At 33.5% G+C, this 14,526-nt stretch overlaps 1 protein-coding gene and 1 pseudogene across 1 annotated transcript; one reads left to right on the forward strand and one right to left on the reverse strand.

Annotated features, from left to right (window-relative positions):
- Positions 1-716: 716 nt before the first annotated feature.
- Positions 717-2,280, reverse strand: LOC25488828 (high mobility group protein B3). Its single transcript, XM_039831908.1, has 5 exons — positions 2,171-2,280; positions 1,993-2,082; positions 1,830-1,920; positions 1,671-1,737; positions 717-1,074 (listed from the first exon to the last, which is right to left on the reverse strand). Exons 1-5 carry the CDS (start codon positions 2,278-2,280, stop codon positions 935-937), a joined length of 498 nt encoding a protein of 165 aa, XP_039687842.1. The 3' UTR covers positions 717-934.
- A 4,927-nt stretch (positions 2,281-7,207) lies between these two features.
- LOC25488829 (G-type lectin S-receptor-like serine/threonine-protein kinase SD1-1) lies at positions 7,208-10,773 on the forward strand (annotated as a pseudogene).
- The last annotated feature ends 3,753 nt before the right edge of the window (positions 10,774-14,526 follow it).

Here is a 14,526-nt window from a genome sequence, read left to right on the forward strand (position 1 = left end):
GTGTCGGTGTCCGTGTCCGTATCCGTGCTTCATAGATGACAAGAATAACATTCCCCACTTTTGTCTTCAATTCAACAAGCGGGCTGATTTTCATCCACTTAGGCCTTGATCTCCTGGAAATATCAAAAAAGCATTTTATGATTTCTTGAGGAAAAATGTAGCAGTTGAATTTCGTTCAACAAATGTGTATAAGATTTGATCATGTGCAATCCTTACATAGTTTAGCTTACAATGATAAAGAACTAAAAATAATAAATAATAGATACTTTTATAAGCCCAAAAATAACAAGAAACCAGTTTTCCAAAATGACTTATAAAGTTCTATAGAAAAGTATCAAACTAACCAACATACAACAAGTGACTATAGGAATAATAGTTTCAGCAAAAAGTATGCTGCTACAATAATGACATTTAGCAACACTTGAAAATTGTAACTAAATCAAGAAAATTGTTATTAATTAAATTTTGCAACACTCAAACAATTGTTAGATAAAGTCCATGTTACTAAAGAGTTTTAGTTATATTTTATAGTATTATCTGTAACAATTAAAAAGTGTCGCAAATGTTACATTATTGTAACACTTTTTGTATCACTAGTAACAATGAAAAAGTGTTACATTTATAATTTTTGAGAAGTTGTAAAAAGTGTCGCAAAATTGTTTAGATTAAATTTTTTTGAATCTACCAAATTTGTCTTCGCTTAAACTTCATTCATATTTGAATTAACCAATATTAGATACAAGTTTTAATAACAAGTTTGAATTACATACTCTACAATTTCCCCCTTCACTGTTCTTATTCTTGCATAATGAAAATGAAATATGCAACACAATTAGAACTATGCAACAAAATTTGAATGTCATACTAAAATGATTACAAGTTTTCATCCAATGTAACATGTACTCTATAAAATATCCCAGTGCACTATTCCTATTCATCCAACCATATTATCAGCCTTCAATTTTGTTTTCTGCTTGATTCTTTTTGTTCCAAGTTGTTGACACTCTACAAATTTATTTTCCTTCTCTTTCTTCATCAAATCTTGCATCCTTTTACAGTATTCAACTTTTTGTCCTGCCAAAATAAACAATATAATGCATGCTAGCTGATATCAAAAGTTCTTAAACATATCAGTTCTTAAACAATATAATGCAATCCAACAAAACAAGGATGAATGTCCAATTTTTCATAGCCATGTAGTAATCCACAAGAAACTTTAATAACCAAAAATGCATAATTCCATATCATATATATTATTAACCATTGCTGAAACAAGTCAATAGCAAGGAATTCCAATACAACCAATAACATCTATATGATTGTGAATTTCCAAATCAAAAGAAGCCTCAAGAAAACCAGAGCACAGTCAAATGAATGCATTTCAGATAGCTCAATTAAAAAATCTAAGTAACACATAAACAGAGGCAGAACACGGCTAAAACAAAATTCGAATGACTCTGAAACTCAAGCAAAAGGAGGAATCATAAGAATTCATCAAACAATGTTCAGAAATCAGACCTTATAATATGAAGCATTCCACCAATCCCGGGGTCAGCCTATTCAATCAAACACACCAAAAGAATAAGCAAAGATAATTCATAAAATAAGAATATTATTAGAAATTGAGTTCAATAACACAAAATCAATTAAATTTGGGATAAACATAGTACCTTTTTTCTTAAGTTTCTCATGTTTTGCCTTGCGCTTAGCTGCTTTATCCAAATAATGTTGTTTATCCTGATTAAATAATATAATCAATTTTAAAAGACAAATCTTACTTAAGTTGATCATATTGCATTGCATGTGTTGTTATATACTAGAGAACTTACTTCATTACTCATGGAGTTCCATGCTTTAATAGCCATTTTATTAACACCAGAATTTTGATCTACTTCTTTAAAATTTTTGCCAAACTTATCCCTGAAATATACATTTTTAACTTAATAATAAATAACGCAAAACTAAAAAATATATTAAACAAAGAAGATTTACCATAAGAGAGAAAAAGAACTCGGCGGATTCTCAAGCATATCATGATCCTTCTCAACTTTGATTTTTTTGGCCTTGTGTTCTTTTGGCTTGCTATATAATTTTAAAATGAAAATTAATATGTCTTTCCTAAAATTTTCCACTATAAAGTAAAAAAAGTAATGATGTGGAGCGAACTTACCTCTTTGTGTGTTTCTTCGGTTTAACTTCAGCTAGATTGTCCAAAGTTAGAATATCTACAATATGCCAAAAAAAATTACAACAGTAGAGATGATGTGTCTCGCTTTTCATCCGTAATGTATTAATACAATCACAAACAACCTTTAAACAAAGATAAGAAAGGTAGAACAATCCTCAAGAGTATAAAGAGCATGTGAGTGAGTACAATAAAAATATGGTTCTGTTCTGCTGAATTGAGTGTGTGTTGACATAGAGATGGCGAAGAGAAAACACATAACAACCGTATTTGATTATTATTATTGTTGTCGTAGAGTTTTAAAAATATGTTTCTATTCTACATTTCTTCTACATAACTGTGCTCGTGATTTTCGGATATCAAACCATTAATTGATTTTGAATCGTCAATCTTTGAACTCTCGATTTTTATTCGTGGGAAGGGAAAAAATGAGTAAAAACCCTTAAGACTTTGGATTCGGGGGTTGGTTATGCAAAGGAAAGGTGCTAGCACCCTAAGCGTCTACGGTATTCCGTAGGAACCTCTTACCTAGATTATCTTGTGCTAAATTGATTTGCTTATTTGAAAATTATTACTTAAGAATCTAAATGAAAGAATGGAGGGAGAAGAAGTATGTTTTTTGATTATTTTTATTTGATTTGGAAGGACAAGTGTCTTCTGCCTATGTACCCGTGAGGGATCAAAACCTCGTAGTTCGGGGTAGAAATTGACGTTTGATTGGTTTTGTGTTTTTTATATGTTTTGAAAAAAGGTTTTATAATGAAAAGACAAATGGCAAATGAGAATGTGTTTGTGTTTTTTATATTGAAAAACAATAGACTCAAAGTAGAATTAAGTTGATTGAAAATTTGATTAAGAAAAATAAAATAAAAAAGACGGTTACTTGATTGAAAGTCAAGGTTTGTTATAAAAATATTTTTTTGTGATTTTTTGGTATTTGAATGTTTTTGCCGTTTTTGAATAATGAATGAAAATTAAACTAACAGAGCAATAAAAACATAAGACCAGAGCACTCTGGAGAATGATTAAATTAAACAAAAATATAATATTAACAGTTAATTGAGTACCAGAGCACTCTGGATTAATTTAATTAACAGAGACCATATTGTTCTGGAGAATAATTAAATTAAACAATAATATAATATTAACAATTAACTTAGGACCAGAGCACTCTGGATTAACAGATAGAAAGAGAATTAAAATGCATGAAAAAGAAATAAAAATTAGATGTTGGGGGGTAAGCAAGGAATAAAGGGGGTGCAAGAACAAAATAGAAAGAAAACAGAGAAAAGGAAAGGGCCAAAGCACAAGGCCCAGTAGAGTATTGGGCTTAAAGCAGACCGGTTTGGGGTCCGGTTCGGTTCGGGGAGAACCAGACCAGTTTCAACTATATATATGTAGTGCCGGTTTTTTTCCTCATTTTTTCTTTCCCCCTCTCTCTCTACCTTCTTTTAGGGTGTGTTTGGTTGCGAGAAGAAAGTGAAAAGAGAGAAATAGGTGAGAGAGAGAGTATAAGAAGAGAGAAATAGATGAGAAATATAGTAGATTTGAGGTATTGTTTGGTTTAAAACAAAGAGAAGAGAAATAGAAGAGAGAGAAGTGTGTTTAATTTGTAAAAAGACAAAAATATCCTTTTATTAAAAATTAATATATTTACACTAAGTACAATCTTTTAAGAATATTATTATATGTTTTTATACTGTTTATGTTCCCTTTTTATTACCGTAAAAAATTTCCCATTTTTTCTATCATATTTCATCTAATCTTTTATTTTTAATTAGCTAAATGCATTTGATTTTCTCAACTAAAATATACGTAAATTTAATATTGTTAGTTACAAATCATGTATTGTGTTAGTTATCAAATTTGAATATTACATTACTGTTTTAAATTTAAGAAACTCAACTGGTACATAGGCATTACTGTTATTAAATTTAAGAAACCAAATTTTCTAAGTTTTGACCCACTCCACAGGTAGAAAAGACACTTACAATGGGTAAAAAAATGGTTTCTTAGGGGAAGTAGAGATGATAGATCTAGTGGTGAAAGTCAGTTATGGAACTATGGAAGTGGACAACAATAACATGAAGTTATGAGAAAGGAAACCACCGAGAGTGACGAGGGTAAAAATGGAAAAGTAAGGAAAAAAACACTTTCTTCACTCTTTCTTCGCATATGAGAGAAGAGAGCTAAAAGTGGTGGGACCCACCTATTTGATCTCTCTCTTCTCTATTTCTCTCCTCAACCAAACATGGTGTTAGAGAGAGAAGCTCTCTTCTCTCTCCTTCCTTTCTTCTTCTTCTCCGGCCAGAGGTGGTGGCCGACGGGTTTTTTCGGCGCGGTGGCCGGCGAGTTATCGCGCCGGAGTTTAAAAAAACTCCTCTTTTTTTTTGTTCTTTCTCTTCTACTCCCTCTCCTCTATACGTTTTTAGCCTCACAAACCTCAAAAAATAAATATACGAGCCTAGATCCAAAACTAAAAGTTAAAGAAAAACTACCTTCTTGGTTTGAGAGGGTTTGTGTGATGGTTTGGTAACTGAGATTACGGTTTTGGACTTGTGTGTGTGTGTGTGCGGGTTTGTGATATGGTGATGGATTTGTGTTGAATATGTTGTGATGGAATTTTTTTGTGTTTTTTGCTCTTGCTGTTTTGTTTGGTCGAGAAAAAATATATTAGTCTGTGTTGTTTATAAACTTGTTTGAGCGTGTTCTCCCCCTTTGTGTGCTGCTTGTATGATGTATTTATAGAGCTGATTTGAGCAATATTTTGTTGCTTGGGGAGGAAATTGACAGGCTGTTGTGGCTTGGAGAGGAATCTGTTTTTGTGGCTTGGAGAGGAAGCTGTTTTGTGGCTTGGAGAGGAAGCTTGAGAGGCTGCCTTGTGCTGTGTTCACTTTGGGTATTATCGGACTAAATTTGACAATAATAAAAATAATAATAATAAAGATAAAATAATAAAAAAAAAACAAGGACTAAAGTGAATCAAAATGAGATAAAAAAAAGATAAAAATTTAAAATGGATTTAAAGTTAATAGAAGATGGAAATTAAAATTAAATGAAAAATGAAAATTGAGAGAAGAGGGCCCGACTCGGAATCTGATATGAGGTATTTTAAAATCCGAATCTTTTTTTTTTTTGCTCGAAAGGCTGAGACCGGTCGGAGTTAAATGACATGTGTCAATGTTGTCTTAGGTCAAAAATTGGGGTATGACAATAATCAAACTAAATTATTTTTGCATAATTAAACAACCTAATATTTAAAAAGTATAAACGAGTACCAGTTAATTTCTTTTGTATATACTGATCAACGACTTCCTCTTGGTCAACTGATTTTGGTGCTAGATGAGGGCTGGAGGCAATTTTCTCTTGGTCACCAAACACTTCAAACATGGAGCCCCATGAGACCTTACACTTATTTCCTATGATGTGTGGTTTCTCCTCTTGCACTTCAAGGACTTCAGGCTTTTAGCCACTTGGACCTAGGCCCCTAGGCTTCTGTGTGTGTTTCTTCGGTTCCACTTCAACGAGGTCGTCCACAGGTTGAATTTCTACAATAAGCAAAAAAACATTAAAAAAATACGTTAGTGATTTAACCAAGTGAAACTATGCACTATGAAAACTAGTTTGAATTACTTTTCTCACGTAGCTTTTTATGAGTATTTTCTTCTTTTCCTTCTTTGATCTCAAAAAAAGAACGTGCATCAGCTTGCACATCATTTGTCTTTGGAATGCTAAACAAGGTCGGAATTACTATTTTCGGGTAACATTGGTGTATCTGAGTTAAAACAATGTTTAAGCCACCTAATAACTCTCCTTTAAAAGCTTCTAACTGCTCTTTTAATTTCACTTCCATTTCCTTTTGTAATCTTTCTTGCAGAAACTGTATCTCAGTATGAGCAATCCTTTTAACTTCCTCAATAGTTTTTTGAATTTCAACTTGAGACTTAGTTCCCCATAAGTCAGAAGCTACAACACCTTTTCCATAGGTGCGCACATAACCATGGGTATCTTTTCCCAAGACTTGGGACAGTATATCGTCTCGAGATGAGATTTGTTCTGATGCATTTGGAAGTAAAGATAGAAAATCCTCAAGCATTGACTGAAAATCAAAAGTCAATGATATTTGAGATCCAACAAATATATATATATATATATATATATATATATATATATATATATATAAGTTTGAAATAATAATGATAGAGAATCATACAACAATTCTCTCGGTGTCGCTGTTTACTGGATTTCCCCTCTTGGACTTATGTGTCATAATGTACATTTCCACACGAGAGGGTTCTCTTTTATCAGGATTCTTCATCGTCTATTTATACAAAAAATATAACATTAGATCAATCACTACGTACATGATTCTCTTTTCAGACAATGTGAACGAAATAGATGATTCATAACAGAAAGAAAAAAAAAAAAAAAAGCACGAATCTAAGATAATTGTGATGAAATCTAAGCGAAATCAAAACTGAATGCGCGAAAAATGTGAAACCGAAGAAGAATTCGAGAGTGTTACCTGCGTGAGCGAAAGAGGAAAAAGGATTTGTGAAGCTCGATCGGTGAAGTGTGAAGCTCGGCGGTGAGATTCAGTTCCGTGAGAAGCTCGACGGAATGATAATGCGTGATGGTGGTTGAGAATGAGAATCCGTGAGAATGCGTGAGAAGCTCGACGGAATGAGAAATTCGTCGGTGAAGCTTGACGATGGTTGATGGTGTGAGCGTGACGGTGGTCGAAGATGTGCGACGGTGGTGAAGCTTGACGGTGGTTCTGCTGAATCACGGTGGTGAGATCTTTGTGAGAGAGAAAAGTGATTTTTGAGGGAAGAGAGAGAAAAGTGTTTCTCAATGGTTTATAATACTTTTTTTTGTTTTATTTTGACTATTGTTGACCAAAAAATTTAACACGTGAATGAATAATGAATCGGTACTTGTTACTCTTTTAATACTTGTATTTTTATTTTTTTTAGGGATGGTACTTTCTTTTTTTTTTTGAAGGAGGGGATGGTACTTGTTGTATTGGATGTAACACTTTTACTCAATTGTTACTATATCACTATATCAGCTAACAATTTTTCAAGTGTTGCAATCACCTTGTTACTAAAAGTCATTATTGTAGTAGTGACAATATATTGAATTTTGAGAGATCACCAAATCTCATACAGAGGACACAAATGGACATGTAGAGGAGAACACAAATTGAGCTGTCGACAATTCCAAAATCCGAGATTGTTGAGAGAGGAGAGATGTCGAAGCCCATTTCCATCGAAAGACTTCATTTCAGAGAGACTGCCGATAAACAGAGACAAAAGGGAGATGGGTATCAACAGCTCCTTCATCAAGGTGCTAAGTGCTAACTATATCATCACTCTTTCCAATAGTCAATGTTGAAAGAGCGGTCAGATCTAGAAGGTAGACAAACTCCTTCACAAAATCTAGAAGGGTGTTGCTATTTGGGACCAAATCACAATTGATTGTAATTTAGGAGGTAGACAAACTCCTTCACAAAATGACAACTCTCGACATTCCAAGTCCAACCGTTCAAGAGCGGTAAGCGTGTCCATCCGAAGCTTCACTTTAAGTGATCCAATTGAGTCATGGGATTTGATTACAAGTGTTTGGAGTCTTGACGGTCGACTTGGAGGACTTTCTAAAATATTAATGGAATCCAGATTCCTACACTCACTTATCCGAAGTCTTTGGAGTGCAGGGAAACCATCAAGTTGGAAGGATGTAAGTGCATCACAGCTACTCCGTAAAGTAAGACTCGCAAGCGATGTGTAATTGCTCCATGTTTCAGGAGGAAGGAATGATAAATTCTCACATTTTTCTATTTCAAGTGATTGCAATGGAGTTGGCAGACCACTTGACGGAAATACAGTGAGAGATGGAATATCATAGAGTTTCAAGTGTTGAAGAAAAGTGCTTCTCAAAATCAATTTTGGCATAGATGACAGCATAACACACTTTTCAATCACTGCATGTTGCATCGTGCAAGGAGAATCGCTCCCAAGAAATGACAATTGGGTCCTTCCATCATAGGCAACTCACTTATGTTAGTACCACTTATATCAAGGTGGCGTAAACTGGCAAAATATCCAATTTGTACTGGCAATTCAGTGAGACCCTCACAACTTGATAAAATCAAGGTTTGCAAATTGTAAAGGTTACATATTGTATCATGCAAGCTTTTGATTTCAGTATAGGAGAGATCTAGATACCGCAGTTGCACTAAATTGCCAATTGTATCTGGTAGCTTGGTGATGTTTGTATACTTTGAAAGTGATAATACACGCAACATGTTGAGTGTTGGTAGGAAATTGTCAACCACCTTTATGGATAAGGAATTGTGAAAACTCTTATAATTAATGGGTAGGAAGCTTCGCAAGCATTTGAAATTGTAGATTTTCTCAAACTTTCTGAAAATGTCATACACTTCTTGGTTATATGAGAAATGACGAACAGTTTTGGAGATGTCACCAAATTCACACCTGCAACAACTTTTTCCTGATACGACTGTAGCTAAGTCGTTGACAAGGTCATGCATGAAAAAGATTTTTCCAAAACCATCATCATTTGATTGTTGAATTAAGGATCTGGATGACAATTCAAGAAAGCAATCATCACCAAATTCCTCAGTCATTTTTCCCCCTTGAGAACAATCAAGGAAGCCTTCTGCCATCCACAACAAAACCAATTGCTTCCTATCAAGTGGGTAGTCCTTTGGAAAAATTGAACAATATGCAAAACATCTTTTCAAATCGTCACAACAGTGGAATGGAATGGACTGGAAGCAAGGATGTGTGCATAACGGTAATTGGAGTTGTGGGGTCAAAGACAGAGATGGGTTTATATTGCGGTATCAATTACAGCTTCAGTGGTCCTTTTGATGTTATTGGCAGTCACCTACATCTATATAACCAAGACAAAGTATAAAGGTAAGTTTCTTAAGCATAGTGCCTTTTAGATTTCTCAAGATTCTAAAATTAATGAATTGGATTCATGCAATATCTCAGTATTTCACTTGTGCAAGTTTCTTATTAAAATAGAAATTTTGTAGTGACGCTTCATGTGCTAAATTTCCAATCAAAGTTTCTTTTTTTACATGACATTGACTAAAAGAGGGAATAGAGAGAACAACAAGTCCACAAGAAAAAGATGAGGAAACACATGAAGATATTGAGCTTCCCATCTTCGACCTAGCTACAATACTCGAGGCAACAAATAACTTCTCTTTTGACAATAAGCTCGGGGAAGGTGGTTTTGGACCAGTATATAAGGTAAACTTACAACATTTCTGGTTAAGTGAATAAAATAGAAATATTTTTTATAAAACTATTTCAACTATTATTATTATATATATAGGGGACATTTCTCAATGGGCAAGAAATTGCTGTCAAAAGGCTTTCAAGGAGTTCTGGACAAGGACCTAAAGAGTTTTAAAATGAAGTTATATTATGTACTAAACTTCAACACCGAAATCTTGTAAAGGTTGTTGGTTGTTGTATTGAAGGAGAAGAGAAAATGTTGATATATGAATACATGTCCAACAAAAGTCTCGATTCATTTCTTTTTGGTGAGTAATTTTTCGCGAAGTGTAATATTTGGAATGATATTAGTTTATTTTGTTATGCAAAGAAACGACATGTAAACGTATTGGAGGCACTTTACAGATCCATTTCAAAGTAAATTGTTGGATTGGTCTGCACGCTTCAACATTATATTTGGAATTGCTCGAGGGCTTCTTTATCTTCATCAAGATTCAAGATTACGGATCATACACAGAGATCTTAAAGTGAGTAATATTTTATTAGATGACGATATGAATCCCAAAATTTCAGATTTTGGTATGGCTAGAATGTGTGGAGGTGATCAAATTGAGGGGAGAACAAACAGAATAGTCGGTACATAGTAAGTATCTTCAAAGATAACTCACTTCTTCTATGATCGATGTGACATTTCAATAATTATTTGTTGATTCCTTTCAGCGGCTATATGGCACCTGAATATGCAACAAATGGATTATTTTCTATCAAATCAGATGTATTTAGCTTTGGCGTGTTATTATTAGAAATAATCAGCGGAAAGAAAAATAGAGCACTTAACTACCATGAGCACGATCATAATCTTATTGGATATGTAAGTTTCCTTAAACACAATGATTCTCTTGTAGTATATTAGTATAAGAAAAATCTATTAAACTTTTGCAGGTGTGGAGATTGTGGAAAGAGGGCATTCCACTCGAATTGATCGATGATTTCTTGAGGGACTCGTGTATTGAGTCTGAAGCATTGCGTTGCATTCAAATCGGTCTACTATGCCTACAACATCATCCTGATAACAGACCAAACATGACATCAGTGGTTGTGATGCTGAGTAGCGAAAATAGTTTACCTAAACCAAAGGAACCTGGTTTATTAATTAAAAAACTTTCAACTGAAGGAAAAGCTTCACCTGGAAGACAAACATCTTCGACAAATGAAATAACTATATCACAGTTAGATGCTAGATAAAGAAATTTGTACATTTATAACATTATACTTTAAATGTTACTTATCATAGCTATACTATACAACAAAAAACTTCCATTTTTGTTATAGAGAGGGGTGGTAACCTGTTCTTGTGTATGCATTAGTTTTTTGTTTTGTTACAATTCTTTGGCACCTAAAATAATGTCGCACTCTTTCAGAAAACAACAAGTGGCGGAGCCAGGAATATTGTAAAGCCCAGGCAAAAAAAAAATTGCAACACATTTATAGGGCGTACATAAGAAATTGCAAGCAAATAATAAAAAATGTAAAGAAATTGTCCAATTTATAGGGATTTATATAAGAAATTCATAGGGATTTACACAAGAAATTGAAAAAAATTTGGCCCGGAGCCCGGGCAAGTGCCCTGGGTCGCCGGGCCTTAGAACCGCCCCTGCTTGTATTGAAATAACGGTGGATTGAAGAATGCTACAGCTTGACCATGTAACAAATGGGATACACGATGAACATAACATGGTTTGAGTATTTCCGTTGAGATCTTCCTTATTGCAAAGGCTATGGGCTTATGGTGGAACTCAAAGTAAGGTCATTGATGCACGGTGATGGATGACGGCACGAGGTGTTGTTCAGTAGCGGTAGGACCATAGTCACACAATTCGCTGCTACCCCATACGAACGAACCAATTCCCACGTATCGGTTCGCAGTCCTTTTGCGTACGTGCAAATTCGTTTTGCAATTCCTTGGAAGTGGCGAACGTGTTGAAGATGGAAGCCGACAACCAAAAACCAATAGAAAGTGAACCACTTCCCATCAACACCGGATTCAATGACCATTTCCATTGCACCTTCATCATTCTTTAACTCTTTAACTATTTCATCAGCCTTGTAATACATTAATAGAACTTCGGGGTAACCTTTCTCTTTGAGAATGCCCAAAATCTCAGAATATGACCAACAAGCAGGATCACACGACAATTCATAATCAATACCCAGCTTATAGTCATAATCATCTCCTGGGATCCCAAAGAATCCACCGGTGTGGATCCTGACATTAAACAAACCAACAAGAGTATTGGCTTCTAAATCTACGTGAATAACAACGAAAAAATAACTTCATAAAATATCTTGAATCTTGAATCGTGATTAGAAATCCTCATATGATAACCTCACAGTATGAAACGAAGAACCCTAATAATTAGGGGTGGGCATGGTTCGGTTAACCTAAAAAACCGAACCGAAATTTTAAAATGGTTCGGAAAACCGAACCGAACCGTTTCAGGTATGCAACTAACCGAACTGAACCAAAGTTATGGTTCGGTTAACCGTTTTCTTACCTATGAACCGAACCAAACCAAAACCAATATTTTGAACCAAATGTATTTTTTTTTCCTTTTGTGAATTTAATTGTGTTTTTTTTATCCAAAATGCAAAATATTTTTTTATTTACTTTTTTTTAAGAATATAATTTTTTTTATTAATATTATTATTACACAAACAAAGTAAAATAATAAGTTTAATGCAAAATATATTAAGAAATAAAATTTACACTATGAAATTATCGATTAATTTTTGAAAGATATGAAGTAATAATAATATAGATTAAATTAATGTAATATATAAGATTAAACACGGTAAAAAATATATGTATTAATATTTACTTTCGCGGTTCGGTTTAGATTGTTTCGGATTTGAAAAAAATGATCCGATCCGATCCAAGTCAAAAAAATCAACATAAGAGCACATAAATCACAAGAGCACATCTTTTGTTAAATTTCAAAAAATTCAATAGAACTATATCTTTTATACAGTTGACATCAACATAAGAGCACATAAATCATAAGAGCTTGATCCTTAAGTAACAATAAAATCAACTTCAGTTTGAAGCATAAAGATGCACAATAACTCTCAATACATCAACATAAGAGCATATAAATCATAAGAGTTTAATCCTTAAGTAACAATAAAATCAACTTCAGTTTGAAGCATAAAGATGCACAATAATTCCTTAGTTACTCTCAATACATCATACTTGCATAAGTTAATAGAGTCAACATCCTTCCAAAGAAAACTATTACAATGACAAAACAAAATAAAGCTAAATGTTTATAATAGCAGACATCTTCTCTCAACAAGTAGTTAATAACTTCAACTTTGAAGTTCAAATTGATCTCTGACTTTATGAATTATGTTTGATCATTCATATGGTACGGGCCCTGCAAAACAAAAAGACATGAATTGAAGTGAATTGGCTTAGAAAGGGATTCAAGATATTTGACAGTAACTAATACTATATATTAACCAAACATATTTATCTCAAGTGTTACCTTTATGATTCAAGTGGATGGTTTTCAATTTATATCATCTAAGTGGACTGATTCTTGAGATGTTATCTCTACAAAAAAAAAAAAAAAATATATAAATTAACCAATGTTGAAAATAAGAATCAAAATGCACAAGTTTCAGATTGTTATACATAATACATACAAGTTATACAATCAGCTCAGAGTTAATTTTGCAGGAATTATAAATCATCTAAGGTTGAACAAATAAAGCTAGAAACTCAAAAAGTTGTTGTCACATAAAGCCAGCTACTATGTAATTCTATATGATACTCAGAAAATTCATATCTACGGATTATCCCCTGAGATCAACTACCTTCTGCAGAAAAGCATGAAGCTACAAAATTCACTTACCTTACAACCAGATCACATATCAGTAACTAGGTATCAATTTACTACCAAGAGGAAAGTATGGCTTATCACATGAAATCATATCAAAACCAAACTACTGCATAATAATTCTCTGCACTCCACACACAACACATCATAGAGGCTATACTAATTGAGACACAAAATAGACTAGACCTAGACCAAGCTAGAATTGTTATACATATTATGAACCATCTAAGTTTCAAGTTGTGTATCATTAATCAATGAAGAAGCCAACATGTAATTAAATCGTTTAATGAAACCAAAACAAAAGCATCTTAGTTTAAATAACAATTTAAAAAACATTCATTATTCATCGAAACCTATAAACTCGATTATTCAAGATGACAAGTAGCAGCTCAAACTCACTAAGGGCCAAGTTTCAAGTTAACCTCCTCCAAACTTTACCATTCAATCAAGATGTTACTCTACTAACAGTCAATTACATCACAAGATGTTACCATTCTTCTTGGACAAGTTCATTTTAAAATTTCAGAAACTACAAAGTGCATGACTATAATTAACTTCACAAGACAACAATAATAACAAAGTTACAAAAGATTCACCATCCTACCAAAAAACTCCACAGTAGAGAACACAAATGAATAGAAGTTATAGAAATGAGCTAAAAAAAGCTTCTAAGAGTCCAAATATTTCACACGTCACTTTGCAACAATCACTAACAAATTAACACTCATCATATAATCACACAAACATGCCAGAAACAAAAACATGCCCACAAACCAAAATCAATCATACCCAGAAACAAAAATCAAACAAAATCATACCCAAAAACCAAAATCAATCATACCCAAAAACAAAACTAAAAACAAATCATACCCATAAACTAATTTGTACCTTACGTGAAGAGTTCGCATAAGAGTTCGAAGAAGAGGTGAAGATCGCAAACAAAAATGAATTGGCTAAAAAATGGTCCCTGAAGAGGTGAAGACCGGCCATTTCATGGATTAATCATGGCATTTCACCATCACTGGTCCCTGAAGAGGAGAAATTAGGGTTTAGAAATTGAAATTGAAATTACTCAAATTAGGGTTTTGAAAAGGGTTCAGTTCACCTTTTGTGTCATTGTGTGAAAAGAAGATTTCTGTGATAACTGATTAATTGAGTTGTAAATTGT

Source organism: Medicago truncatula, chromosome 3, assembly GCF_003473485.1.
Source record: "Medicago truncatula cultivar Jemalong A17 chromosome 3, MtrunA17r5.0-ANR, whole genome shotgun sequence".
Lineage (NCBI taxonomy): Eukaryota > Viridiplantae > Streptophyta > Magnoliopsida > Fabales > Fabaceae > Medicago > Medicago truncatula.